Source organism: Canis lupus, chromosome 7 (assembly GCF_003254725.2).
Source record: "Canis lupus dingo isolate Sandy chromosome 7, ASM325472v2, whole genome shotgun sequence".
Classification (NCBI taxonomy): domain Eukaryota; kingdom Metazoa; phylum Chordata; class Mammalia; order Carnivora; family Canidae; genus Canis; species Canis lupus.
This window is the reverse complement of record NC_064249.1, coordinates 1,797,502-1,825,115: the sequence shown is the minus strand read 5'-3', so window position 1 is coordinate 1,825,115 and position 27,614 is coordinate 1,797,502. Positions and strand designations below refer to the sequence as shown.

The window sequence follows — 27,614 nt, the reverse complement described above, 5'->3', positions numbered from 1 at the left end:
CAAACACGCAACGCGGGAAGCAAACTCCTGACGTAACGTGGGGCGTACGCGACGAGCATCCACGGGTGCAACGCGTGCATCTTGTCCCTGATGTCTGAGCATTACTGGAAGGGGCAGTACCTGGGGGTCCTCCGGCCAGAGACCGAAGCACAGGGGGCGTGTGGGGGCTGAGGGGCGGCTGCTCTTGCTTGGACGGGACACGGCAGCCCAAAGAAGGGGCCGCTTCCCCATTCCTGCAGGGAGCGTGTCCTGAGGGCCACCAAATGCCAGGCCCAGGCCCAGGCCGGGGTCGGGGCGAGTCAGACACAGACTCTGCCCTCAGGAGAACCCAGGGCCCCTGGCCTGGCGGGGTGGGGGGGCGGGGGGCGGAGGGAGGGGCCAGCCCTGTGCTGGCGCCGGGAGGTCACACGCAGGGCAGGGGCAGCCCGGTTCAGAGGCTGAGCTCTCAGCCCCCACGCGGTTTCCTAGGTGATGCCCCGTCCACTTCTCCAGGACAGGACCCAGCGGGTCCAGGGAGCCCCACCCTGTCTCCCCAAAGCCTGCTCCCTCCCCACAGGGAGGGACTTGGGGGGTTTGCTCAGCCTTAGCAGGGACCCCGGCTCAAAGAAAAGGCCCCGTATGGGTTGTTGAAGCACCGAGCGTCCGTAAGATGGTGCGTGGCCTAAGTCTGGCGGCGGTGACCTCGCCGTTGGTACGGGGGCAGGAGCGGATGGGGTCCTGAGAGGCAGTGTCAGGAGGGTGGGCTGTAGTCAGACACCGATTTCTGCGTGGAAGGCAGGGGCATCTGGGGATCGGCTGGGTGGGAGGGGACACCCTTGCGGGGCTGACTCCTGCAGAGGGACTGCGAGCCGCGTGCCCCCAGGGACGTGGGAGCAGAAGGAGGCAGCTCCGGGGGTAGGTTGGCGGCATCCCTCCCTCAGAAGCTTCTGGTAGAGACGAATGATGCCAGACAAGCAGCCGGAGCTGCGGAGGAGCCCAGCTGACTGAAGAAAGGGGAGGGCATGGGGTTGGGGGGGGCAGGTTTTGGGCAGGCCTGGGGGGCGGGGGGGGGGCGCTCACAGGTCCCGTCCTCACCGGGAAGCCTTAGAGAGCCCGGAGGACAGCAGGTGCCACGGCCCTGGTGGTGGGCAGAGCCAGGGCCTGGAGGGGCGTCGCTGAGGCCACCTCCAGACCCTGATGGCCCGGCCTCACAACTCCGGGCCCTCGAGGGCCGCTGTCGTCCCGGGTTTGGAGCTCCCTTTGCTTGGGGCGGGGCCTGACGGCGGCGGCGGGTGGGGGAGGGCGGCAGAGGGGGGCCGGGGGGGCTCACCTTGAAGAGCTGCACGCCGATGCAGGCGAACATGAACTGCAGGAGGGTGGTGACCAGGACGATGTTCCCGATCGTGCGGATGGCCACGAACACGCACTGCACCACGTGCTGCGGGGGGAGCGGGCACCGTGGGGGGGCTGCCCAGCCCTCCGCCCCACGCCCCGAGGCCCCGCTCCTGGGGCCCCACCCACGCCGCTCACCTTCAGCCCCTTGGCTCTGTTGATGGCCCGCAGGGGTCGGAGCACCCTGAGCACCCTCAGGATTTTCACCACGGAGATGGTGCTGGACCTGGGGAGGCGGGCGTGGGTGCTGAGGGCGAGCCTGCTGCCGTCCACACTGCCGGCTCCCCGGGTGCCCTCGGCACCGTGAGGGACCCCTCCCCGGCCACAGTTCCCATTTCTCCCCGCAGACTGGGGGCCCCCGAGGGAGGGCTGTGCTCCCCACGGACCGCCCTGCCACCGCCTTGCCCTCTGCCTCCCCTCCCGCCTTCCAGGACACTGCTCGGTCCACGTAGCACATCACTCAGTCCGATTGGTGACACCCTAGGGGACCCTGGGCCCCCTCAGCACCCTGAGAACCGCCCCCTTGTAGCTCGGCGCCCACCGACAAGCCGCCGCGGAGGGGCCCGGGCCCCTGGCACTGCTCACTCAAGTCCCATGGAGATGAGGGACACGGCCACCACCAGCAGGTCCAGGATGTTGAAGTAGTTGCGGCAGAAGGAGCCCTTGTGCAGGAAGGCGCCGTAGGTGGTCATCTGCGGGGAGAGGCGGCGTCCTGGGTGGGGGCCTTGGCAGCAGGTGAGCCCCCCGGAGGACGGAGGGCCTCTGGAAGGAGCGGCCGCCTCAGTCAGCTCCGAAGACGGTGTCTGACCCTCCTTCTGCTGTGGCTCGTGCTCCGGGCTCTGCTTCCAGCTTTGCTCGTCTCCGCGGGTGCCGGGGCTCCCAGGCTCCCCCCGGGGCCGCACACCGGGGAGCCCCGGCCCCCTCTGCCCTACACCACGAGCTACAACTCCTCCTCCTCCTCCTCCTCCTCCTCCTCCTCGTCCCTGGGAAGCTCCTTCAGGAGTCCCCTCGCCCCAGGCCTGCTGAGTCAGGCTGAGCAACCCGCTGTCACCTGTCCTCCTTGCACCGGAGGCCGTCCCTGGCCCGACCCCTCCTGTCCCCGTCCCGTGGCTTCCTCCTGTGCCCTGTCATAATCTCCCAGGCCCTTTGCACAAACACATTCTGCCCTTGAAGTCTGAGGAGCTTGAAGCCTTTCCTGGCGTTCAAGGTGATTCCATCTCAACTCGCCCTCCTGCCTCTGAGGCCAGGCCTCCTGTGCCACCTGTGCTGCGTCCCCGCCCAAAGGGACTCCTTTCTCCTCTTGGAGCACATCCCGGACACATCTCTCACAATGCACGTGCCATTGTTCCGTCCTCCTGGACTGCTCCTGCTCTCTCTCTACCTCAAGGCCTAACTCGAATGCCACCACCTCCAGGAAGCCCTCCTGGACCTCGGGGAAGCCACCATCCCTCTGCGCAACTGCTTTAGCAGTCAAGGGCCCTGAAATAAGGAGCCGTTGTGATTTCCTGTAGCAGCCTACTCTGGGCTACTCCTCCGGCAAAGCTCCTCTCCCCTTCCTCTTCCATGAAGGTGAGGGCACCGTGACACGGTGGTGTGAGCTCAGTGTGTCCGCCTGACAACGGGAGAGCAGCGACGTGCTGCGGGTCAGGGGTGCAAGGGCCGGGACGGGGCGGAGCTGCCAGAAACCCACAGGGGCAAAAGGCCCTTCCCTGGGGACGCCCGGAGAGAGGCCTTCCAGCCATGTGTCACAAAGGCCCAGGAACAGTCACAGCTCTGGGGTCTGTTCCGCGGCTGACTGTGCCTCCCCCCGGAGGAAAGGTGCCAAGGCTTCCTAGAAGGGACTGTGCTCACTGTGAGGTGCCGGGGGAGGGGGTGCACAGGCTGCCGCTGGCTGAGCCTCCTGTCTCCACTCCCACCTGCTCACCTGCTGGCCCCAGCTTAAGAGCAGCAACCCCATCTGCTCTCCTGGCTCTGCTGAGTCTTTCCCTGCTGCTCCCTGCCTTCCTCTCCCTTTTCCCTCCTCCCCGGCACCCAGCCTCCGAGTGAGTGCCTCGTGTATAAATGGGAGCCCCAACCACACTTGAGGTGCGGTTTCCTGGCCTGTAGACACTGCTCACCCGGGCTGTCCTACAGCCTTCACTTACCTTGAGGACAATCTCCACAGTGAAAACAGAGGTGAAAGCGATGTCAAAATACCCAAGGATCTGGTGACAGGGCAGGGGGGGCAGAAGTCGGTGAGAAGAAGGGCTAAATAATATCATTATTATCTTAAACACCATCCTCACCACCATCACCTGCATCACTATCACCATCACGAACATCATCACCACTGCCACCACCATCACCACCACCATCATCACTATCACCACCACCACCACCACCACCATCACTACCACCATCATCATCACCATCGTCATCACCATCACTACCACCACCATCACCATCATCACTATCACCACCACCACCACCACCATCACTATCACCACCACCATCATCACTATCATCACCATCACCACCACCTCCATCACTATCACCACCACCAACACCATCATCATCATCATTAAAACTAGGCAGCAAGAGCCTATCTGTGCTGCACGCTATGACAACACTGTAGAGAAGGAGTGGATTTGGCAGTGTTGGCCCTCCAGGGACTTAGACTCTAAGAGAGTCTGAAGCCTACGGCCACTTAGAGCATACATTGGGCACCAGAGTGAGGTGTGAGGGAGGCTGAGACCTGGGGGGTGCTGAGCTGGCAGGGGGCACGGGTCTGCCCTCACCTGATTCCTCACAGACTCGGCCCGGATGGGGTCCTCAGCGGCCAGGGCGGCGCTGCTGAGCAGGATGAAGAGCAGGATGAAGTTGGTGAACCAGGTAGCGTTGACAATGCGGTGGCACAGGACACGGATCCTGCGGGGGGACAGAGAGGGAGGATCAGGACGGCTGTGAGCTCGTGGGCACTCAGGCCTCCTCAGCCTCTGACCAGCAGGGACACACCGGAGCCCCCTCCTGGGTCAGCGGGATGGATGGCCTGTCTCTGATGGGCCTGCGTCTGATGGCCCACCCCTCCGTGTGTCCCTGCAGCCCTCGCCCCTCTCCCCCGCCAAACCCCTCCCACCACCCGCTCCTGGACGCCTCCTCCTCCTGCGCCCCGTGGTTTCCAGCCAGAGGAGCACGGTAGGCGGCCCCCCGTCCATGAGGCGGGCAGGTGGGCCCCATGAACACTATCGTCTGTATATTTTGAAGGTGCAAGACTGAAGCCAGTAAGGACGGCCTTTTTGAGAGCGCCCTCAGTCACCCTGCACGGCAGCCAAGGGGCCACCCACTTGTTGGTGGGGCTGAAGATGAAGAAGGAGCTGGCTTCTGGAATGGGCACTGCCTTCTCTTTCAGCTGCAGCTCAGCCAGGGGCCGTGGTCGGGGGCTCACTGGGATCTCAGGCTCGTCTTCCTCATCATCGCCTGTGGGGATGGGAGAGAGAGACGTCGGGGGTGTCTTTATAGACTTTATCCCCCTGGGCTTCTGTGCTCTGAAGGCAGCCATGAACCCCGGGGCCAGCGAGGGAAGGTGGAGCAGGCCGATGCCGGACGTGCGTCCGCAGAGGCCAGCCCGGGCACCTCCCTTTCCCCTTAGGTCTGAACCGTCAGGGAAAACTGTCGGTCCCCGAATCCTCCAGAAGTGGGGCCAGCAGCCACGTCAAGGAGCCTTGCTGTTTCATCGTCTGTCCCAGGGCTGGACTCATACCATCTCGGGGGCTCGCAGCTGGGAAGGGGAGAGGGGACCCCGCCTCGGGTGACCCCTGAGCTCTGCCCCCAGCTTGCTGTGCCTGCTAGGCAAGCCCCGTCCTTCCTGGCCTCCGCTCCCCAATTTGTGAAATCGATTAGGGGCAGGGGGCTGTTGGAATAAGTAGACCCTGCTTCCTCTCCTGGGCTAGGATTCTAAAAATAGTCATTCCAGGGGGGAACTGCCAGCCTGGAAGACGGAAAATCAATATTCCTCGAGCTTCAGCCGGTCCCCAGTAGGGAGGCAGATCCCGGGGTGGGACGGGTCGAAGCGTAAGAGATGGACCGTCTAGGTTCATCGGCTAGGTCCCTGGGCCTCACGAGACAGCCCATGACCTGAGGTCCTCAGCTGGGGGTGGGGGGCAGGGTCCGGTGATCAGACAGGAGGCCACTGTGCCCCTCACTGTGCCAGTCTCGCCCAGCCCCTTGCTGCCCTCACTCCGTAGCCACCTCGCCCCTACCCCTACCGGCCCCTTGATGGAGCTCCTGGGGGAAGCCAACACAGAGCCCGCGGACCGAGCCGTCTCTACAGGGTCCGTCTGCACCAGCCCCCAGCATCCCCCCTTCTCCCTCCTTACACCCAGCATCCTGATGGGCGCTTCCCAGCTGGCCCGGGCTACCAAGGACCCCAGAACGCAGCTTATGCTTAATGGCAGAAGCAGTTCATTCTTGGAGTTAGTACAACTGCTTTCTCTGTCCCCTTGTCTATACGCCCATTTTGTTACTTCCGTCGTCCGTATCTTCGGTCCCAAAGCCATTTGCAGTCATCTTTGGAAAGAAGCAGGATAAACATACCCAACCTCCTTGGTAAGAACTCTCTTCCAGCTGCCCGCAGCCCCTCTACCCTCTGCCCTCCCCCTTTCTCTCCAACCCTTCCCCCTTTCCTCATCGACAGTGCCAGTTCTCTGGGTCAGCCACGCTCATCCACTAGGTGATGGTCGTTAGATGGAACAGCTTGACAGGAGTGTTGGTAAAACCCAAATATTCATTTCTGGTGGACTTCTGCAGAAATATTATTAGTTCTGTCTCTATCTGCTCCGTTCTCCCCACATGTCACATTGTAAAATCCTTTCATGTGCTCATTCATTCTACTGATGGGGACTATGCTGTGCCCTTTGAGGCATGAAATGTCCCCCAGGAGATTAGTAAGAGTCACTGGGGCAGGGGCGCCCGGGGTGCTCAGTGGTTGAGCATCTGCCTTGGGCCCAGGGCATGATCTTGGAGACCCAGGATCGAGTCCCACGTCAGGCTCCCTGCATGGAGCCTGTTTCTCCCTCTGCCTGTGTCTCTGCCTCTCTCTCTCTCATAAATAAAAAAATAAAATCTTAAAAAAAAATAAATAAAAGGAGTCACTGGGGCGAACAGATGCAAATCAGCTGATTCCACAAATAGCCGTGAAATTGCACCAGTGACCCAGGGCTCCGAGGACCAGTGGGGAAGCTAAGAGAGAACCCCAGGGCTTTTGGGCTCCAGGGCCCTCCCAGTGGCTTTTACACCTTCATCCGGCAGCCTGGTTCTGCTCTCCCAGGGTCCCCCCTTGGCACGATGGACGGCTTTCTGCGGCAGCCACTGGTTATTTGCATTTGCGAGACGCTTGTAGTTTATCTGTGGCTGCGTGTTGCCCTCCCGCCCGCCCTCCCCTCATCTCGTCGTCTCGATTTACCCGCAATGCAAGTCACAGTCGTGTATCCATCCCCATATCAGTCCAGCCCCCAGCCCTGCCGGGCGCCGGGTGGTGAGTGACCTGCCCATCTCGCACGCCACACGGACAGACCCGTGCCCCTCCGTGGTGTACTCTGTGTGGCCAGCACGGAAAATCTGGAAGTGGAGTCCTCAGCACCGAAGTAGCTAACTGGCCCTCAGTAAACACTGGCTGGATTCAGTGAAAGTAGAATGTGTCGTGTGTCGTAGGGCGAGGCAGGCCGGCAGGCGGCTTACACGCATGACTAGGTCCCAAGGGATGTCTCTGTGACCCCGTCATGGCAGGGCCCAGGTGTCGGGGACAAGAGAAACCACGCCCAGCGTACTGCCCTGGCAGTCCCAGGACCCTCACCTGGGAAGTCAGCCGAGGGGTAAGGATCCTTCACTTCGTTGACATTCGATTCAAACTCATCGATCTTCAGCTGTGGGAAGGAACGCGACAGAGACGATGAAGGCAAAGCTGGCGTTTCCGCTTGCTGAGCGCTTACTGGAGGGTCGGTGTCGGCGGTCGCTCAGGCCTCCCGCCAGCCTCGGGGACAGGCAACGTCAGGATCATCCCCTCTTTTTTTTTTTTTTTTCTTTAGGATCATCCCCTTTTTACAGATGAGAGGCCAGGCCCAGGAAGGTCAGACGAGCTGCCAAGACCTCAGCCTGGCACCTCCGGCTTGGTCCTCCGGGGTCCCGCTCCCCGACTCATCCCTCTGCTTCCTCAGCTTCCAGGAGGGCTGAGCGGAGCCAGGCGGGCCGAGTAGGGAGTGGTGAGAAGCCAGCCTGGGCCTCTCGCTGGAACAAGGGACGTCAGGTGGGGCGGGGGCCCCTTGACGGGGGTGGGAAGCTGGGATTCTGAGGAAGTGCGGTCCCCGGACTGGGGCCACAAAGGATTCCTTGTGGGAGTGTAGCCATTGGCTTTCTCCCCAGTGGAGTGGAGCTGGAAGCCCTCACCTGGCCGATAACCAGGCCGATAGCCCGTCTCCACCTCGCTCCCCACCCACCCACCAGCACCCTAAGGCTTGGGGGTGACCCAGAGGACTCGCAGAGTCCCTCCCCAGCCTGCCTCTGAGATACCACTCACGGTAGGCTCACCTTGGCGGTGGTAGGGATGCCCTCACCCTTGGGTTTCTGCTCTAGCTTCTTGGCCATCACGGACTTCTCCTCCTCTGACTTATCTGGGAGACCCCTGAGTTAAACAACAAAAACAAAAACCAAATAACAAGGAGCCCACAGTGGCGACCTAACTAGAAAGTTCTCAGGAACCCGCTTAGCCTGATATCAGGCATCCTCAGGAGGGTCTCACGCCCAGGGCTCAGGGGCTCGGTGGAGGATGGAACGGTGCGGGCTGCCCATAGGGAAGGGCTGTGGGCCTGGGTGGGGCGGGGCGGGCTGAAATCCTGCAACCTCCCACGGGGTGCCCTGCCCCGGGGTGCCCGGCTCTGCGTCATGGCCAGTCCTGAGGCCTGTGGGGAGGCTGACCGCCTCCAGTGCCGCGCCCAGGGACACCTCGTGGGACTTTGGGGCGGGTGACCCTGGGCTCAGCAGGCCCCTCCCCGCGGGCAGCACTCACTTGGACATCTTCCTGCGCTTTCTCTCCTCCGCCTTGGCCTTCTGGGCAGAAGTCAGGCTCTCTGCCTCCGCCAGGTTGTCCACAGCGATGGCCAGGAAGACGTTGAGCAGGATATCTGAGGGCGTCCGGCTAAGGAGTCTTGGGTGGTGGATGAAGGGAAGCCTCTGGGGCTGCACCCGCCCCCCCCCCCCCCCCCCACGCACTGGCAGGACTTAAGCCTCGGTGGCCTTGTTGGTGGGCCTCTTGCTGGAGTTAGTCCATGGGGCGGCACGGGCCCGGGACGTGGGCAGCACCTTGAGGGGGGGCCCACTCGCGCGGGGCGCCCCAGGGGCCTCCAGCACCTCGCATTCCCCGGGGGTCTCCGTCAGGGAGGGCCCTGAGCGCGGGTGCATTGCTTCCCTCCTCCCCGCTGCCGGCTCACCAGGCACCGGGGCGCAGATCTCAGAACCTTCGGGCTCGTCTGCCCTCCCACCCCACCTGCCTGCTCCCCGTCCGCCTCCCCGTCCCCCTTAGGCCTTCGGACCAGGCTGCCCGGCACCTGTAGGCCCCACAGCCAAGCCTCGTCCTGCCCCTGCCCGCTCCGGGGGAGGCCCTCCTGCTGTCACCAGTCACCTTGTGCTCCCCGAACTTCCCTGGCCTTCTCGAACCCTCCCGGCGCTTGCTGTTCGCCACGTGCCAGCCCCCACCTCCACCCTGAGTCTGGAGGCTCCCTTGCGGCCAGAGGGCCTTGGCCGGGTGCGTGGGTGCCCTGGGCCCTCTCCCGCCGCTCTTCGCCAGGCCCCCCTGTTCCCTGGGATACAGTTGCCACAGACGAACAGAATGATGAAATAAATGCACACGAGCACCCCCGGGTAGGACGGGCCGCCGTAGGCCATGATCCCGCTGTACATCATGGAGTTCCAGTCCTCGCCCGTCAGGACCTGGGGGGACGGCAGGGCGGCTCAGAGGGACCCCGGCCTGCAAGGCCCTTGGGCCTCTCCTCTCTGCACCCGCGGCCCGCCTGGGAGGTCCCTGCTCTCCCCCTGGAACCTCCCCCCAGGCTCGGGCACCTCACCATGGCCTCTCCAGGGACAGGGGGTCGACCCTGGGCTTTGGCGTGATTCTAGGGTAACCAGGCCGCGCCCACCCAGGCCTCCCGGCACCCCAGCCCCAGGCTCCTGCACAGAGGGGCGCTTCTCTGCTCTCCGCTAGGGGGGCTGCCCCGCGAGGCCCAGGCTCTGAGGCCGCAGGTAAGTCACAGCGTGACTCTGGGTGGCCTCCGGTGAGCGCCGGCCGAGCCGGGTCTGCTGGGGGACAGCTCGCCATCTAATCCTGTGCTCAGGGACCAGAGCAGGGATGGGGCCAGAGCGGGCCCTGGGCTCCCTCGTGCAGTCTCAGCCCGCCAGGGCCAGCGCGCTGCCCATGGGTCCCGGGGACAGAGACAAACAGGACACACGGGGCACAGCTCCCAGCCCTCAGGAGGGTGGAGGGGGAAGCCCAGGGGAAGGGGCCTGGAGAGGGGCCTCGAACTCCAGCCAGCAGGTGAGAGAAGGCTTCCCGGAGGAGGCGATCCTGAAGGAGCAGAAGCGGGCGGAGCCGCCGCAGCCCGGCCTACCTGGAAGACGCTGATGAGGGCCTGCGGGAAGTTGTCAAAGTTGCTGCGCCGCACCTCGGTGTCCTCGAAGTCATACCTGCCCCCGAAGAGCTGCATGCCCAGCAGGGCGAAGATGATGATGAAGAGGAAGAGCAGCAGCAGCAGGGAGGCGATGGAGCGGATGGAGTTGAGCAGGGACGCCACCAGGTTGCTCAGGGACGTCCAGTACCTGAGGGCGGAGGCCGAGGTGCAGAGGAGCCTCCGAGCTCCGGCCACCTGGGGCAATGCTCCAGCCCGCGGGCGCAGAGAGAGCAGGGGGGACTGGGGGGCCTGGGGGGCCTGGGGTGGGGGACCTCGGGGGCCCAGGTTCGTGCCACACCCCCGCTCTCCCGTCCCTCCAGCACTTCTCGTGCTTTGACATTTCGTGTTCCTTAGAACCACGGCCAGTCCCGCCACCGGGCTGCAGGCCCCACGAGAGTAAGGGCCACTTCTCTCCTGCGCCCCCCGCACCCCTGCACCTAGCACAGCCCTGGCGCGGCGGGTGCCCCATAAACCCGGGCACCAGGGAGCCCGCCTCTGCTCCCTCAGCGGCGCCTCCCTCCTTATTCTTCGTCCCAGTCCTCACTTCCATCCCCAGTTGGTGCGACTTCTCCTTCCCTCTCATCCTCCTCCCCCTGCTCCCCCTCCTCCCCCTGCTCCCTCTCCTTCCCCTCCCAAGCTCGGCCCCTCTCCACGCCCCCCTGCATCCCTGCCCTGCCACAGGATGGTGAGATGTAAGGGAGAAAAAATAAAGGAGTGAGGGCAAAGGGGAAGGTCATTTCCCTTGAGGATGGAAGTCCTGGGCCAGAGGCCTCCCTGAGCTTGCCCAGCCGCTGAGCCTGACCCCGACCCCGGGGCAGGTGCCCCGCACGCTGTCCCCTGTCCCCCTGCATGCTATCTCCCTGCACCCTGCCCCCACTCCCTGCCCCCTGACCCCCTGTCCTCTATTCCCCTGTCCCTGCTCCCTGCCCCCCCTGCCTCCTGTCCCCCTGGCCCCCATCTCCCTGCTCCCTGCACGCTATCCCCCTGCCCCCTGCCTCCTGTCCCCCAGGCCCCTGTCCCCGGCCCCCTGGGCCCTTGCCCCCTGCCCCTGTCCCTTGGTCCCCTGGCCCCCTGTCCCCCGTCTCTCTGCCCTTGTTCCCTGCCCCCTGTCCCCCAGGCCCCTATCCCCAGCCCCCTCTGCCCCTGTTCCCTGCCCCCTGGCCCCCGGCCCCCTGTCCTCCTGCCCCCTGCATGCTATCCCCCTGCCCCCGCCCCTCTGCCTTCTGTCCCCCAGGCCCCTATCCCCGGCCCCCTGCCCCCTGTCCCGCCTGGAGCCCCAGGCCCCCCACCCCGCCCGCGCTCACTTGGTGATCTTGAAGATCCTCAGGAGGCGGATGCAGCGCAGCACGGAGATGCCCAGGGGGCTCATGGCGCCCGATTCCACCAGCAGGATCTCCAGGAGGCCGCTGCACACCACGAAGCAGTCGAAGCGGTTGAAGATGGACATGAAGTACTGGCGCAGGCCCAGCCCGTACATCTTCATCAGCATCTCAACGGTGAAGAGCGCCAGCAGCACCCGGTTGGCCACGTCTGCAGGGCGGGCGGGTGGGTGGCCCAGCCTCAGCCCCCTCTCCCCCACCTCCGGCCCCTGCCTCGGCCAGGCCCTCCGCCCACGACTCCCTCGCCCCGTTTCCAAAACATCGCCCCTTTCCCCTCTCAATGTCCGCGAACCCGGCGCGTTTCTGCCCGTGGCGGGAGCGCTGACGCAGACTTCTCGACAGCTCGACCAGGCCATATGCAGCAAAAGTGTGTTTTACTGCTTTTGGTTTCACTGAATTCAGCTCTGCCGCTCTCACGACCGCCCGAGTCCGTCTCCCCGGGAGGGGCGCCCTCCATCTACCTAAAGCCCGCCTGCCCACCCACGCTCTGCCCACCCAGCCCACCCCTCCCCACTGCGTGAAGTCCACGGTCAGGGATCCCTTCTCCTTCCTGTGTGTTTGACTGCTCCTGCCAACTGGATTCACCCATCACCACTTTTCAATCCCATTTCCCCATAGCCCCTGCCCTAGCTCTCCTCCCCATCACAACCAAACTTCCCAGAGACTTACCTACCTGACCCCCTCCCACGCTGCCCTGCCCCATTGGCCCTTCAGTTCATACCTAACCGGATCCACCTGATCACTCCACCAACAAGCTCCCTCAGGTCATCAATGACTTCAGGTCACTGAACCCAATGAGCATTTCAGCCCTCACTTCTCCTGACCTCCCAGGAGCACTGGGCACTGTTGACCAACCTCGCTTTCTCAAATACTCTCTTCCCTTAGCTTCTGTGACACCACATCCTTCTGGTGCTTCTCCCAAGCTTCCTCTGCAGGTGCAGTTCTTTACCTAATCACTGGCTGACCTTGAGCTGTATACTTAGTACATACTATCCCCTGGTCTGGTGGTCTGGTGATGGTGGTCTGGTGATGTCTTCCAAGACCGTAGCTTCAATGGCCATCTCCGCCAATGACTCCCAGATTTTAATTCTTCAGCTCAGACCTCTCCACTGAGTTCCAGACCTATTTTTCCATCTGCCTCCTGGACATTCCCACTGGGATATCTCAAAGGTCCCTCAAACTCAACATGCCCAAGATTAAGTTGGTGAGTACTGCCCATCCTCCTCTACCCCCAAATATACCCAGCTGCTGCCTGTCTTCCCCCCATAAGTGGCATGACCCACCCACTTATCTGCAGGAACCTCAAATCTCTGACTCCTTTTTGTGGGCTGTGTTCACACCTTATCCACATTTGGTCACTGACGATGCATCCAAGGGGCCCTCAAGAAGATGGGTGGCAATGAGTGCACGCATGCATCTGGTCGATTGCATTTTTTCCTATCCCCTTCTCATAGAAAAGGACAATCTTCTTTCCTAGTTATATTCCTTTTTTTGTCTTTTTCATCATTTTAAACATAGTATCTATTATACTGTTTTAGCACCTCAGGCTCCTGGGGTTGCTAACTGCCATCGGTTGTGCCTGATAATTCTTTCTCAGGGTGGCCTCTTCCTTGTTTGGTTTGTGATTGTTGTATTGTGAGCTCATCTTTGGGAAACACTTTTCCCTGCAGGAATTCTGTAGGCCCCGGGTTGTGAAGCATCCCTAAAGATTGGCTTTTGTTTGCTTCTGCTGAGCCTCCTACTGCAGGGGTTTCACTTGCCTGTGACTGTTTTTTTGTGTTACTGTCTTCGCTTAGGATCCCTACACCATGTGGACAGTGCCAGCTGGACCTCATACTTATAGAGGGTAGAGATTGGATTTCGATTTTTCACCAGAGTTTTTCCTTATTCCCAGAGCCTCTGGTGGGGATGAACTTCCACATTCCTTCCCTGTGGCCCAGTGTGAGGAGACTCTTGCTTCCCTTACATAGGAGTAGCCCGAGGCTCTGGATCTAGGCCGGTGGTCAGTTCCTCACCTCACCCAGGCTGTGGGCCCTGTGTCCTCTCCCTGCATTGGCATTAAGAACCCAACCAACACCCTTTAGGGTCTAGCTCTAGGTCTAGAATGTTCCTGGAAGTCAGCTCATGAGCCCAGTGCTCCTGCTTTCAGTGGCTTCTTCATCTCTGCCACCCAGGGACTTCCTTGGCTCTTTTTGAAATACTGTCATTATGGCTGGGGTAGCATTGCTACGGGTCTATGGTGGGGAGGCCACTTACTTTGGTCCACTCGTCTCCCTGTTCTCTTAGTCTCTGCCTTTTTACAGTCCAGAGCTCCACATGCAGAGGAACATCTACCCTGGGGATGAGGCTGACTTGCCTTCCACCAAAACTGATCTTCCAGAAACTCAGGTCTGGTCGTGTTATATTTATGCTGACAACTTTTCATTAGCTCCTCGTCGCCTAAAGTTTAAAGTCCCAACACTTTACCCAAGTATCTCACGGCCTCTCTGTGCAAATGCCCCTCTTGCGACTCTTAGTCACATAGGAAGTCCTTATAGATCCCCGAATTCACCATACTGTTCTGTAGCTTTGCATTGTTGCCCACACTGTTCTTTCTGCGGGAGTCCTCCCCTCCCTTTCACTGCTTGGGGGCATGTCTACGTATTCCTTAGGATCCACGGAGCTCCAACAGCTCCTCCCCTGGAATCCTTCTCTTGCTCCCTCATATGTGCCTCTATTGTCACCCTCCCTCTATGGACTTGACATCATTCGTTAGCATCTGTCTTCTCCTCTGGCTAAGTTTGCTCCTGGAAGGCCAGGGCAGTATATTCATTCTCTCTGCATCCTGAGTCCTTTCTCTATGCCCTACATATGGCATGCATGCAATAAATAGTCAGTGAAAGATTGCTGTTCGATTGAGTCGAATTTGAACTCAAATGCTTGGAGTTCTAGGTCACAGGTCAACCCTGTGCTCAGGACCCGAAATGGCAATCACTCCCCAGACACCCGAGCTTCCCGACGAATTGATGTTATTGCCCCTTGATAATGCCATGAGGACCAAAGCACGACCAGCCTATGATTTCTAGAAAACAATGTGATTAGCTACTGGACGTCCTCTGTGAAACCTGAGGGGCTCCTGCTGGCTTTGGCCACTGGCCACATCTGGCTTCCCCCTGCTCTGTCTCACCTTGCAAGTGGGTCAGCCACAGGGGCTGGTTGTGGTGCTCTGAGGCGATAGACAGGGTGTTGAGGGCGACGACCAGGATCACCAGCCAGTAGAAGACCCTGGACTTGATCACGTCATGGCACTTCCAGCGAAAGATCCGGTTCCACTGCCTCCAGTGGCGGCTGGGAGACGAGACACGGGAGGATGGAGGCAAAGAGCTGCTTTACCCTGAGCCCCCGCCTTTCTGGGGCTGCTTTCCGAGGGACCGCAGCTACCCAGTCTGCGCGCCCGGCGACACTGAGGGTGGGAGCTGCAGGCCACTGCTCTACGACCTTGCCTCTTACTAGCAAGGGTCCTCCTCTTGCAGAGGAGAGTGATGATGATGCCCCTCAGAGGGAGTTAGAGCCACTGCAGCACGATGCTCGGCGCTGGGCCGGCCTACTGCAGGCGCGTCATGCACTTTAATCTTGATTTACAGCCCACAGGTGGGGAGGGGGCTCCGTGTGGCTCATTAGAAAAGCAATTCTGCACTGGATTAATCGTATCTGGCGCTGGTGAGGGTGCGTGGAGAGGGCACTGCTACCGTCATCGCGACCTGCTTGGTGAACACTTTGGCAGCACGGACCAAGGTTTAAAATTATACACACTTTGACCCAGCAATTCCATTCCTAGGACTCTGCCTGGTGGAAATGTTCATCCTTATGTGCACCTGTTCCTGTGGCGCCTTTTGTGTTGCCGAAAACTGCAAAGATTAATATTTTATGCTATATTCATACTGCGGAATACTTTACACCCAAAGGCGACACCACACGAAGGTGTGAGAGCCGTCCAGCCGTGAAAAGGCACGGAGGAAACTTAAATGTCTGTCGCCACGTGGAAGAAACAAGTCTGAAAAGGCTACATGGTGTATGATTCCAAGTAGATGACATTCCGGAAAAGGCAAAACTATGGAGACGGTAAAAAGATCGGTTGTTCGTTGCTAGGGGATGTGGGGAGGGATGAGTAGGCACAGAAGAAAGGATTTCTAGGACAGTGAAAACACTCTGTAGGATGTTCTAATGACGAATCCGTGTCACCACACATTTGTCCAAGCCTGTGGAGTGTGTAGCACCAAGAGTGAGCCCCGAGGTAAACCGAGGCTCTCTGGCGGCAGTTGATTAACAGCCTGTGCCCGTGAGGTGGCTGGGGGATACGAGAAATCTCTGTGCCTTCTGTTCAATCCTGCCATGAACCAAAAACTGCTCTAAAAAAATCGAAGTCTTAAAGGAAGGACGTGTGTGTAGGTACAGAGTCGTCCTCAACAGATAATTTTAGATTAAAAAAACACAAGTTACTAGATGCTATGTATATCCTATTCAAGGGTTCATCAAATATCTGGCAGCACGTCCCATATGCTGGGCACGCTCTGGGTTCTGTAGGGACAGTAGTTGACATAAAGAACCCTATCATGTAGAAAGCCGAGCAAACAAAAAACCTGGTGGGTGGGTGTGTGCATGTGAGATAAACCCAGTGCAAGGGTCTTGGAGGAACACACATCTGTTACCATGGTTACCTCTTTGGAGGGCAATGGGGACCTTCATCTTCTCTTTGATGTAGTTCTCTATTGTTTGATCTTTCAAAAATCACAATTATGTATGAATTTGTTAAAGGAGGCAGCCAACCAAACAAACACATCTTCCTCTTGAGCCTGGAGCATCCCCTTGTCTCCAAATTCCGGGGGCAGCCAGCCTCCTTCCTGCAGACCTCTCCGCGCTACCTCCTTGTAGCACACGCCTTCCCGCTTCCCAAGCAGAGGTTTCCAGAACTAATTAGCCTCACGCACTCCACTCCGATCACAGGGTGGCAGCCCGGTTCTCTCCTTGCCCCCGGGCAGGTGCCACCGTGTAACTGGGTCATCGGCTGAGTGCCCTCCGATTGCACGGAGGGATGCAGAACGTGACTTAAAGCCAGCAAATGGGTTCTAACGGTGCATGGGCAACAGCAAACAGGTTCCAACTCCAGATCTCGGGGAGTTCTGAGGCCGGGAAGACTCTGGGGAGAAGAGCAGATACTCACACGAACTGGATGATTTTGTTCAGGCCCTCGATCTCGTACAGGCTCTCTGTGTCGGAGCCTCCTTCATCCAAAGACAGCTTCCCTGGGAACAAGAGAGAAGGATGGACCGGCCTTCCGGGTCCTGCGCTGGGCACACAAGGGAGACGGGCCGCTGACTGCAGACACCTGTGACGGTGGCCCCCGGGCGGGCCTGGACCCCGTGCACTTTCCCGAGACGCCCAAGAAAGAGCCCACACCTGCGGGCGGTTAGGGGCAGGCAGCATGGTACCTTGTACTTCGGCCCCCTGGATGCCATCATTTCCAGGCGGAAGGCTCTAGGCAAGTCACCGACCCTCTAAGGGCCTGAGTTTTCTCACCTGTAGATGGCAACCTTAGCCCTGCTCCATGGGCCTCCCAGGCCCTCGGGAGGTTACCTGATGCCCCCTCCTGGAGCCCTCCCCTGGGGGGGGTGCAGCTCAGGGGCTGGGAGGGTATGCGGACCATGCCTTTGGGCCCCAAACCTTCTCTCAAGTCCTCGACGTCCATGACCTCGCCCTGTGTGATCCAGCTCATGTAGCCGCGGAGGTCCTCCTCCAGCTGCTGCTTCTCCCGGAGCTTCTGGAAGGTTCCCCTGGACTTGGCCTTCTCCCGCTCCTTAGTGAATTCCCTGACAGGCAACAGGAGAGACGGGGGAGGGAGGAGAAAAAGGGAAGGAGGTGGAGGAGGACTGGGCTGCCCAAGGGCAGGGGGAGCACATTCTGGGGCTGGGGGTGCCCCTGCCTTCCGGGGAGGGGTCGCCTGGGGTCCAGGTGGCCTTTTGGGTGACAGGGGCAGCTCCTCTCACACCCCCTCGCCACGTCCACCTTCAGGAGCAGCTTGGAGCACACGGCCTGCCTTTCCCACTGCTCTCTGCCCTCCCTCTGATACCTCGCCTCCCTGTCCCGGCTCGGCAGTCCGCTGCCCTCACGTCAGCCTCGGAGCCTCGCATCTCTCGTGCTGCCCTGGCCCGTGAGGCTGCCCTAGGAATGTAGCTGTGCTCACGGACCTAAGGCCCGGGGGACATTCTCCGGAGTCTTAGAAGAAACCGGTGGCAGGACCAGAAGGAAGGGACCTGAGGGCCGGCGGGGGGTCTTCGGGGACAAGCTGGGCTGCCCTCGGCCACTGAGCAAGTGGAGAGAGAGCGAGACTCTCGCATAGTTACTGGCTGTGCCACAGGAGCCGCGGCCTCAGCTCTGGGCTCGGGCGCCAGGGCCCCTCTGCCTCTGTGCGCCGTGGATCCTTGGGAGTCCCACGGAACCTATGGGCACCTCTGCAAAATAGTGTTGAAAATACACAGAACTGGGCAGCCTGGTGGCTCAGCAGTTTAGTGCCGCCTTCAGCCCAGGGTGTGATCCGGGAGACCCGGGGTGGAGCCCTGCACCGGGCTCCCTGCATGGAGCCTGCTTCTCCCTCTGCCTGGGTCTCTGCCTCTCTCTCTCTCTCTCTCTCTCTCTCTCTCTCTCATGAATGAATAAATAAATAAAATCTTAAAAAAAAAGAAAAATACACAGAACTAAACAAAGGAATCAATCATATTAGAATACAGTTACTGAAATATAAAGAAACTGGGATAAAGTCGCCTGCGTGCTTCCTATTAACTCCGTAACTAGCCGGGTCCCGACGCAGACCGAACAGCTGCAAAGTCGCGATGACTATGAGCTAGACCTGCCTTAATCATAGTGTTTCGTGTGGTTTCTACTGGGACAAGTCACAGGCGGCACTAACAGCACCACTGTGGCGTGAAAGCAAACACTAAATTTCAGAGTTAATAAGAAAAAGAAAGACGAGTGTTTCTTCTTCAAGTTCACGGGCCCCCTGAGTTCTGTCCACGTGCTGCCTGGAGGGATGTGTCTGGGCTGGGGTGACGGGGTGATGGCACCGGGGAGGGGGCGGAGGGCACCTCTAGACTGCCCACGGCAGCTGGGGGAGCCGTCCCGGAGAGACCAGCTGTCGCCCACGGTGCCCAGTCGTACGCGGCGCTCGTGGCCTGCTGGACTCCGTTCTGCGTGCTTTCTACGCCTTAGCCCGGGGAGTCCTCCCAACAACCTATGAGATTATTCCCATTTTATAGACGTGGACCCTGAGGCGCGGAGACGTTAGGTAATCGGGCGCAGGTCAGGCAGTGCAAGGATTTAAGCTCCCAAGTGAGCTCCCGAGTCCGAGAGCCTCACCTGAAGGCTACCCTGGCTCCTAATGCCAAGCCTCAGCTCATGCAGCTTGGGGAGGGGGCGGCTGGGATCTCAGGGGCTTCACTCAGAGAGGGTGTGAATGCAGAGGGACAGAGGGGGAATGATGGGAGGATGCTTGAGGACAAGGGAGAAAAGGTTAAAAACAGAGGGACTCCTACCCGCTCCTAGCTCTGCCTTGCGAACCCGGGAGCTGCTCTTGGCAAAGGGCACACGCGGACGCTCTAACCCCCCCGCTCGTCCTCCCCCTCTCGCTCCTCTTCCTTCTCTCCGTCCTACTCTTCTCGCTCTCCCTCTTTCTCTCTTCCTTCTTCTCTCCCCCGGGCACCCCCCACCCACCCCCTCGCTGCCCCTTCTCCCTCCCACCCTGCAGCCCTCTCCTCCTCTCCCGTTCGTCCCTCTCCTCCCAGCTGCTTGTGAACTTTCTTACCCGCTCAGGACACCCAGCACCAGGTTGAGAATGAAGAAGGATCCCAGCAGAATGAGGGTGACAAAATAGATCCAGGGCCACTCGTTCCCGATGGCATCGTTGACCTGGGCCAGACAGAGGTGTGAGTCCCAGCCACGGGGCCGAGGGTGCGGGTCCCCCTGTGGACTCCGTGCACTCATGCTCCACCTGGCCCTGGGGGACGAGGAGAGAGGCCACCTGGGCCCAGTGAGGGGACCTTCCTACCCCCGAAGATGTAGGACCTGGAGTTGGAAGGACTCTCAAAACGAGCCTTGCTAACCGTCCACTTGGCCCAGACAAGACCGACCTGTTTCGCCCTCCAGTCATCGCCTCCCTGGCTGGAGTCTCTCTCACACTCTCTCTCCAGTTGGTTTCTTTACAGCTAAGATTTTTCCAAGTAGAAGAAACACTTAAAAGTCTTGGCCTGAGCTTGGCCAGCAACTTCGTGAACAAGCTCTGTGATCCTAGACAAGCCACCTAACATCTCTGAGCATTATCTCATCTGTCTGTGGGGATAATGATACGCACTTGCCCCTCGTAGGCTTGTAGTAGCGGTGAAACGACACATGTGACAGGCCTTTGAAATGTTTGATAATTTGCTCCCATAATATGAGCTTACAAGAACTATTCATACTAATCCTTTATGTTTGCTAAGCATCTGACAGTTTGACGACAACCTTTCCCTCAACAGGCGGTGTCACGTTGTGGTTACGGGTTCTGGGATCAGAGCCAGATGGATTAAGGGTTCAATTCTTGGGTTGAACTCTTGAATTGCTCCCTAGCTCCGTAACTGTAGGCAAGTCCCTGAACCTCTCTGAGCCTCAGTTTACTCATCTGTAAAGTGGGAACGATGCCTACCACGGTTGGAGGATTAAATAAGACATGCAGCCTAGCTCCAGATAGCACCGAATACACAATATACTCCAACAAGAAAACGGATATAGCATTGCCCGTGCTGCGGGCACCGCCACACTTTAGTTAACCTGCCTAGTAACCATCATAACTACCCTATGACGGGGGTAGTATTTTTATTTTATAGATGAGAAAACTGATATCTAAGAATATTTATATGGGAAGGCAGTCTTGCCCAGGGACAAAAAGAGACTCAAAGGGCCCTTCGTCCCTCAGGAAATCTGAGATTCTAGGTCATCGGGAGTGAGTCACTCAAGGGCAGGCTTAGGGAAAAACTAGAAATTAAGACCAGAACCCATGGTTTCCATTCCTCACCCACCTAGTAGGCTCTGCACAGACAATTTACACCTTGGGGGCTGCCCAAAGGATGCTTGGACACACTCCTGGGGACCAGAAGGGGGCCATGCCCCCTGTGTCGGTTTCCCCGGGGAAGGGTGAGAAGGAGCAGCGGCTACTAGAGGCAGCGACTGTCAGACCCCACCTCCGCCCCTGGTGAACCTGTGGATGGAGGGAGGTGGCTTTGCAGCCACGGGGCCAGACCCACCCAGTAGAGGACATCGGTCCACCCCTCCATGGTGATGCACTGGTACACGGTGAGCATGGAGAAGCCAAAGTTGTCGAAGTGGGTGATGCCGTGGTTGGGCCCCGGCCAGCCGCCCCGACACTCGCTGCCATTGATGGTGCATGGGCGCCCCGAGCCCGTCCTGGCACAGGGTGAGGGCTTCTCGTTCTCCACCGTGGCCACGATATCTGGAGGCAGAAGGCCATGGGAGAGTCAGGTGAGAGGAGTAGGTGGACAGTAGGGGGACAAGAGTGGTCTGCAACCGCTGAGTAACAGGTCTAGAGCCTGCGCAGCTAGAAAGGTGAAGGGGTGCTCGCCCCAGAGCATCTCGTGCTAGAAGGGGCCCTCTTGGGCCCACGGGCCTGGCAGTGGACATCCGCAGGCAGCCGTGATCATGTCTCAGGCCCCCGGGCCTCATGGGAGGGCTGGCTTCAGGGATCCCTGGCCTATGAAGTGCCACCTATGTAGCAGGTGCAACGTGAATGTCATGTCTCCCCACGGAGCTTTGAAAAAAAGAGGCAGCCGTCTGGCCAGGGCGGAGGCGTGGGGCGGGCCCCGTGTGCTCGGACTTGCGCTCTTTCTGGGAGCTGATATGGGCGAGCCCCAGCACTCTTGAGACGAGCTGCACAAGACACGAAGCTTTGGGGGCAGGGTCTGCTCTTAGCAGGCGTTCCAGCAGGCCACAGTCCCCTCTGTGTCCCCGACGGTGCTCTCATTGTCTCTAAAACCCTCCAGTTTGGATGACATCTTGGATCCCCCTTTATCTTAGGATGTTTTCGTCTCCTACAGTATTCACAGACTAGATCAGCTCATCCGAGCTGGAACGCCCCACCTTACCCAGATGTACCGTGTTGACTCGGTCGTCTGGAGACGGGACAGGAAAACATCGACGGTTCTGAGCCCTGAGTGGGTCCCTGACCCATCAAGTCAGGTCCTCCCATCCCAGAAAGGTTTTTGAGCACCACTGGCTGGCACTGGTCAAGAATGCCTGAGAACACCAGATGAGACCTCCAAATTTGGTTTGAAGGTTGTGATGGGAAGCCTCCTCCTCTCTGGGTCCATAACGCTCATTATAGGACCCAGATTGTTATAGAAACAGGAGGAGGCTGAGCTGGGAGAGGGACTAGGAATGGAACCACCAAAAGCTCTATCAGAGTGCACTGTCTTGAGCCTTGTGTTGTTGCCTGTCCCCTTGTCAGGGGGCCTGGGGCGGTGAGGAGTCTCCTGAGACACTACAGATATCAGTGGTTTTGTCCATCCCGGGTTATTCTGGTGAGTCAGATTCTGGGCTTTTGGTAGAAGTCCCACCTCTTTCTTGTGCCAAGTCCAATTCCTGTAGGCCCCGTAGGTGTTACGCTCTACCCGAGACAGACTGAAACGGCCAGCTTGCAGCAGTGAGTCTTGGAGTGTGGGCAGGGCACCCACCTGGTCAGAATTATTTTTAATAAGAATGCCAAGACATTATTTCATCTCCCCATCTTTCCACGAATGCAGAGTGGAGTTTGCTAGAGCCTACGTGACATGTGATTTCAAGATAGACTGAACACAGGAGTAGCTCTGAGAACACAGCAGATTCTAGTAGGCCAAGGCAGTAAGAGATTTAGATAAAATGCAAGGCAGTGCCATGCTTCTCACAAAATGGCCTTGGTTTGGGAAAATATAGTTATTTTTCGCAAGATACATTATTCATGTTCATAAGCAATGGGCTTATCGCTGTTCTTAAAAATGAGTATTATGACATTTTCCTCAGTTGTCATATCTAATACCATAAATATCAGTGTATAAAACCCATAGCAACACAAGCTCTTTGGGGTCCTTAATAATTTTAAGAGTTTAAAGAGTCCTGAGGCAAATAGTTTGAGAACTGTCGTTTTGGAAGGCTTGGCTCAAGTTCATTCCAGCTTCAATATATGTTGTTATCTCTGATAACCCTAGACCCTGGGGCTCTTGGGTGCTTTCTTGAGATCCCCTTTAAACACTGCTCTGTGGGCCCCTGCTCAGACCAAGGCCATAACGATGGCTGCCGAGAAAAGGACAAATAGAAATCCAGGCTTGTCATGAGCCCGCATCTCCATGCACAGCTGGCCCCAAAAGCCCAAGGATACCCCGTTTATCTGGGGTGGGAGTGCTCAGAGCAAGCTAGGGCCCAGGCTTCTGCCCTTGTCCTCTGATCACCGACCCTGGCAGACCCGTTTCCTTGTCTAAGAGAGACCCATTCCCCAGGTTAACAGGTGTGGGAAGCGGCAACCCCTCCCTGGGCCTTCCTCAGGGCTGCGGTGGCTGTCCCTTCTGAGTTGTCCTAGGGCCACGCCCCCCTCCCCAGTCCCCTGGGAGCTCACCTGTCCCAATGAAGTAGCAGGTCTTGTGCATCTTGCCCTTGAAGAGCTCCAGCCCGATGATGGCGTAGATGATGACCATAAAGAGGACGAGCAGGGCGATGTGGAACAGGGGCAGCATGGCCTTGAAGATGGAGTTGAGGACCACCTGCAGGCCTGCAGAGCAGGGAGGAGAAAAGAGGAGTCATCTCCCCTCTTGGTCTCCTGGCCCTCCCGCTCTCTATATCCTGGGAAGCCTCCAGAACACCGAGGTTGGAGGGGGGAGGACCCAGAATTGGGCAAGGGAACAGGTTGCGAGAGGAGGAGGGGCGTCTGCAGGGACACTGGCACCCACTCGGCACCCCTGACACCAGCCGGAGGGGTCTGAGCACACGGAAGGCTCTCAGGGCCTTGACATCCAGGCCGGCCCCTTTGCTGCTCATCGGGGCTGTGTTGCTTTGGATGACGTTAACCTGTTCCAGAATCACGGTGAAAACCCTAGAGTGGAGAAGAGGGAGAGAAGAGGGCCCAGTGGTCAGATAAGCCACTGTTCCATGGGGTCTGGGACCCCGTGTCCCATCTGTGCTCAGGGGACTTGCGGGAAGGCCAAGGGGAGAGGTGACAACTCTCATCAACCACTAACTTGGATTTGGTGACGCCTGTCAGGAAGATTTTATTAGAAAAGATTCTGAGGCCAACCTCGGACTCAGTGAAGAGTGGATCCATCTGAGACATCTCCTGGGTGCCCAAGGGGGGTGAGGCTCACGTGCCACAGGCACGCCTGGCCTGGGGGCTGAGTGTGCCCCACAGGGGCACTTGCACCCAGTGGGGACCCAGAGCAGGAAGCCCGGAGCCGGCTCCCTGCAGCTTTCCTCGCGCAGTACTTTCCGACAAGGCCCTTCTGTGGTCTCTCCTGCCCCTCTGCTCTGCCTCTCAGTTTACCCAAAGCCCCGCTGTCCTTTGAAGTCCATCTCCAACCCTCCTTTTTTTTTTTTTTTAAATTTTTATTTATTTATGATAGTCACAGAGAGAGAGAGAGAGAGAGAGGCAGAGACACAGGCAGAGGGAGAAGCAGGCTCCATGCACCAGGAGCCTGATGTGGGATTCGATCCCGGGTCTCCAGGATCGCGCCCTGGGCCAAAGGCAGGCGCTAAACCGCTGCGCCACCCAGGGATCCTCCAACCCTCCTTTATGAATCCTTCCTTTGACAGCTCAGCCCCGGGGACGCTCTGCATGCCCAACAATGGTGCACTGTGTGGTGGCGTGTCCCCGCACTCCGTTGTTCCGTGTCCACTAGTGTTGGCCTCCCACCAGGGCAGTTCATTAAGAGTGAGGCTGATTCACAGAACTGCTCTCCCCGGCGCTGAGCCAGCGCCGCCTAATTAGCAAATAATCAGCATCGTGTTTACTGAATCAAAGGGGCGTAGTGGGTAAGTGGCAGCCGCTGGAGCCGGCGTCCCTGGCACTGCCGTCGGCTCACTCCGTGACCTTGGGCCCCGTGCTTGACCTCTCTGCGCCTTAGCCTCCTTAAGTGGGAAAATTGAGATTATTGAAAAAACTAACTAAATGAGATGTTACGTGTAAAACATAGTAAGTGCTTGATAAATGCTCCTGTGAGGGGTGCCTGGGGGGCTCGGTGGCTGAGCGTCTGCCTTCGGGGTCCTGGGATCCAGTCCCACATCGGGCTCCCCACAGGGAGCCTGCTTCTCCCTCTGCCTGTGTCCCTGCCTCTCTCTGGGTCTCCCGTGAATAAATAAATACAATCTTTAAAAAAATACTAATAAATGCTCCTGTTATAATCAGGTGGGGGTTGCTGTGTTATGGCCTGAACTGTGTGCCCCTCAAATTCATATGCTGGAGTCCTCACTGAGCTCAGAACCTCACAATGTGGGTGTCACGGGGTCTTTCCAAAGATTTAAGTTAAAAGGAGGCTGTGAGGGTCGACCCCAATCCAGTCCCACTGGTGTCATTGGAAGAAGTGGAAATTTGCGCCAAGAGGCCCCCGGGGTGTGAGGCCACGTGGTCGCGGGGGGCAGGCCCCCACCGTCCCAGGCCTCGGGAGGAACCACGCCTGGGAACATGGATCTGGGGCCTGCAGCCCCGCCACTGGGAGGGGGCACGGCACTGTTGTCCCGGCCGCCGGCTCGGGACCCTGCTGGGGCCGCCTCCCCGCGGGCAGATCGGGGTTTCCAAATACCGGTCTTTGTGAACCCCAATAGTAGGGCCTCAGCACGGGCGGCGGAATAGACGAGCCGCGGGTAAAGGCTGAGAAAGGCGCGACGGTGCGGCTCCCACCCGTGGGTGACGGGAAGCGCACCCGCTCGGCCACCTCTGTGCAGCCCCGGCCAGCGGCTCCGGGGCGCCCCCGACCTCACCCCCCGCCCCCCGGCCTCACCCCAGGAAGACAATGATGAAGTCCAGCACGTTCCAGCCGCTGCGCAGGTAGGCGTCCTGGTGGAAGAGGAAGCCGTAGGCGATGATCTTCATGGCCGCTTCGATGGAGAAAACAATGAGGAAGAAATACTCCAGCTTCTCCTGCGGAACAAACAGTCGCACCTGTGCTCGGGCGCCTAGAGCCCCTCGCCTTCCTCGGGGGCACACTGCTCCTCAGGGCGCCTGCCTCAGGACATTGGCACCGGCTCTGCCTGGAATTCCTCTGCTCCCGTCACCCACGCGCCCCACGCGCCCCGCCCTGCCAGCTCCCGCCCTCCCCCGGGGCTTCACTCAGCAGTCGCCCCCCACCCAGGCCTTCCCTGGCCCCACAGGTACAACTGGAGTGACCGCTGACACTTTCTGATCCTCTTGTGTTTCCGCTGGTCATCTCAGCGCTTATTCCAGCTGAAAACACCCTAGATGTTTTCCTCTTGTTCCCTTTCTATCTCACCCACTTGAATACAAACTCCATAAAGTGTGTGGATTCTTGTCATTTCTTTCGTTTTTAATTTTTTTTTTAGGGACACCTGGGCGGCTCAGCAGTTGAGCGTCTGCCTTCGGCTCAGGGTGTGACCTCGGGGCCCTGGGATCGAGTCCCGCATCGGGCTCCCCCTGCCTCTCCCTCTCCCTGTCTCTGCCTCTCTCTGGGTCTCTTACGAATAAATTAATAAGATCTTTAAAAAAATTTTTTAATATGTTATTTATTTGAAGGAGAGCAAAAGCAAGAGAGCCCACAGAGGGAGAGGGAGGAGCAGACTCGCCCACTGAGCGGAGAGCTGGATGCGGGTCTCGAACCCAGGACTCTGAGATCAGGACCTGAGCGCCCCAGGCGCCCTGTCCATTCCCTGAGTTACCGTCCCTCCAGGGCCTAGGACGGGGTGACTACATGAATGGCCTGGGCGGCCCTCAAGCGAAGGCCCCCAGGCGGCCTCTGGTTTGGGCTCCTTTCACCCCGCACCACCCCGAGGGCCGCTGGGGGGCGCGGCGGAGAGGGGAGTGCTGCCCAGACCCCAGGCGACCCGCCGGCGGATGTCACCAGGGTCTTCCCGTCAGCTCCCCTGAGGTCCCCGCTGCCCCACACCTGCTGCCTGCGCAGCCACTGGAAGGGCAGCGAGGTCATCACACAGGGAGGGCCTGGGCCCCCAGGGGCGGAAGAGGCCCGCGGCTAAGGGCTGGGGGGGTCGGCGCAGCCCGGCCTGCAGAAGGCGTCGCAGGCCCCTCGGGGGTCGCCCGGTGCCCTGGTCCCCTGCGCCGCCCTACCCCCTCCTGGGGCAGGAGAGCATTTCCAGCCTGAAGGCTGAGTCCCCTCTGCCAGGACTCTCCAGGCTGAAGAGCTCTCCTTGCAGCCACCTGAACCCCGGCCTGGTGGCTTCCGAGAGCCCTGCACCCCGTCCCCCCACTTCCTAAACAAGCCAAGTTTCCCGGGGGGCAGGTGTCTGGCCAGCTGGCTGGCCGCACGGGGCTGCAGCCCTGCACGACCCGGGGAGGCACAGAGAGCCGTCGGCTGGCCCCCTGCAGCCACAACCCGGGCCCCCTGCCCACCCCAAGCCGCCATCACCATCAGTCACCGCCACCCACCCCCAGGAGAACCCGCGCCCCCGCCAGGGCCTCGCCACCAGCACCCGTGGAGGCATAACTCGTGCTAGGCCCTCATAGTTCCTACGTCGTGGATGGACCCAGATCAGGAAACGGGCCACCCTACTGGTGATGGGGAAGACAATCTACTTTTACTTCCAAATGGTAAGTGTGGGAAGCAAGGGAAGAGGTGGCCAAGTGGCCCGTTGGAGAGGATATGGCCCTAGAAACCTCTAAGCTTGTCATTGCCCCTGAGGCCACTCTCAGCCTCAATCCTGACCCCTCCCGCCAGTTTGCAATCCCGAAGCCTCCTCTTCCTTCAGAGAATGTGTGGTCACAATGCCAACCACAGCGCTCTACTAAGGGACCTGTTTTGGTTTGGTTGTTTTAAGATTTATGTATTTATTAGGGAGAGAGGGAGAGACGGAGAGCGCACGAGCAGGGGGAGGGCAGAGGGAGAGGGAGAGCATCCCCGAGCCCACTCCCGTTGGGCGAGGAGCCCGACGCCACAACCTGAGCTGA

The 27,614-nt window shown here is 59.3% G+C and overlaps 1 protein-coding gene across 2 annotated transcripts in view; it reads right to left on the bottom strand.

Annotated features, from left to right (window-relative positions):
* Positions 1-27,614, bottom strand: part of CACNA1S (calcium voltage-gated channel subunit alpha1 S) — a 63,440-nt gene that overhangs the window by 22,438 nt on the left and 13,388 nt on the right. For both annotated transcript variants that reach the window (XM_025458601.3, XM_025458600.3), the window contains exons 3-22: positions 25,480-25,619; positions 23,440-23,582; positions 23,109-23,261; positions 20,752-20,957; positions 19,278-19,381; positions 17,144-17,289; positions 16,644-16,725; positions 14,610-14,770; positions 11,369-11,594; positions 10,005-10,212; positions 9,210-9,330; positions 8,411-8,525; positions 7,933-8,026; positions 7,202-7,271; positions 4,695-4,827; positions 4,149-4,278; positions 3,516-3,575; positions 1,957-2,063; positions 1,510-1,597; positions 1,310-1,417 (exon numbers count right to left, since the gene is read on the bottom strand). In XM_025458601.3, coding sequence (XP_025314386.3) covers positions 1,310-1,417; positions 1,510-1,597; positions 1,957-2,063; positions 3,516-3,575; positions 4,149-4,278; positions 4,695-4,827; positions 7,202-7,271; positions 7,933-8,026; positions 8,411-8,525; positions 9,210-9,330; positions 10,005-10,212; positions 11,369-11,594; positions 14,610-14,770; positions 16,644-16,725; positions 17,144-17,289; positions 19,278-19,381; positions 20,752-20,957; positions 23,109-23,261; positions 23,440-23,582; positions 25,480-25,619 — 2,595 coding nt within the window. The remainder of the gene's footprint in view (positions 1-1,309; positions 1,418-1,509; positions 1,598-1,956; positions 2,064-3,515; positions 3,576-4,148; positions 4,279-4,694; positions 4,828-7,201; positions 7,272-7,932; positions 8,027-8,410; positions 8,526-9,209; positions 9,331-10,004; positions 10,213-11,368; positions 11,595-14,609; positions 14,771-16,643; positions 16,726-17,143; positions 17,290-19,277; positions 19,382-20,751; positions 20,958-23,108; positions 23,262-23,439; positions 23,583-25,479; positions 25,620-27,614) is intronic.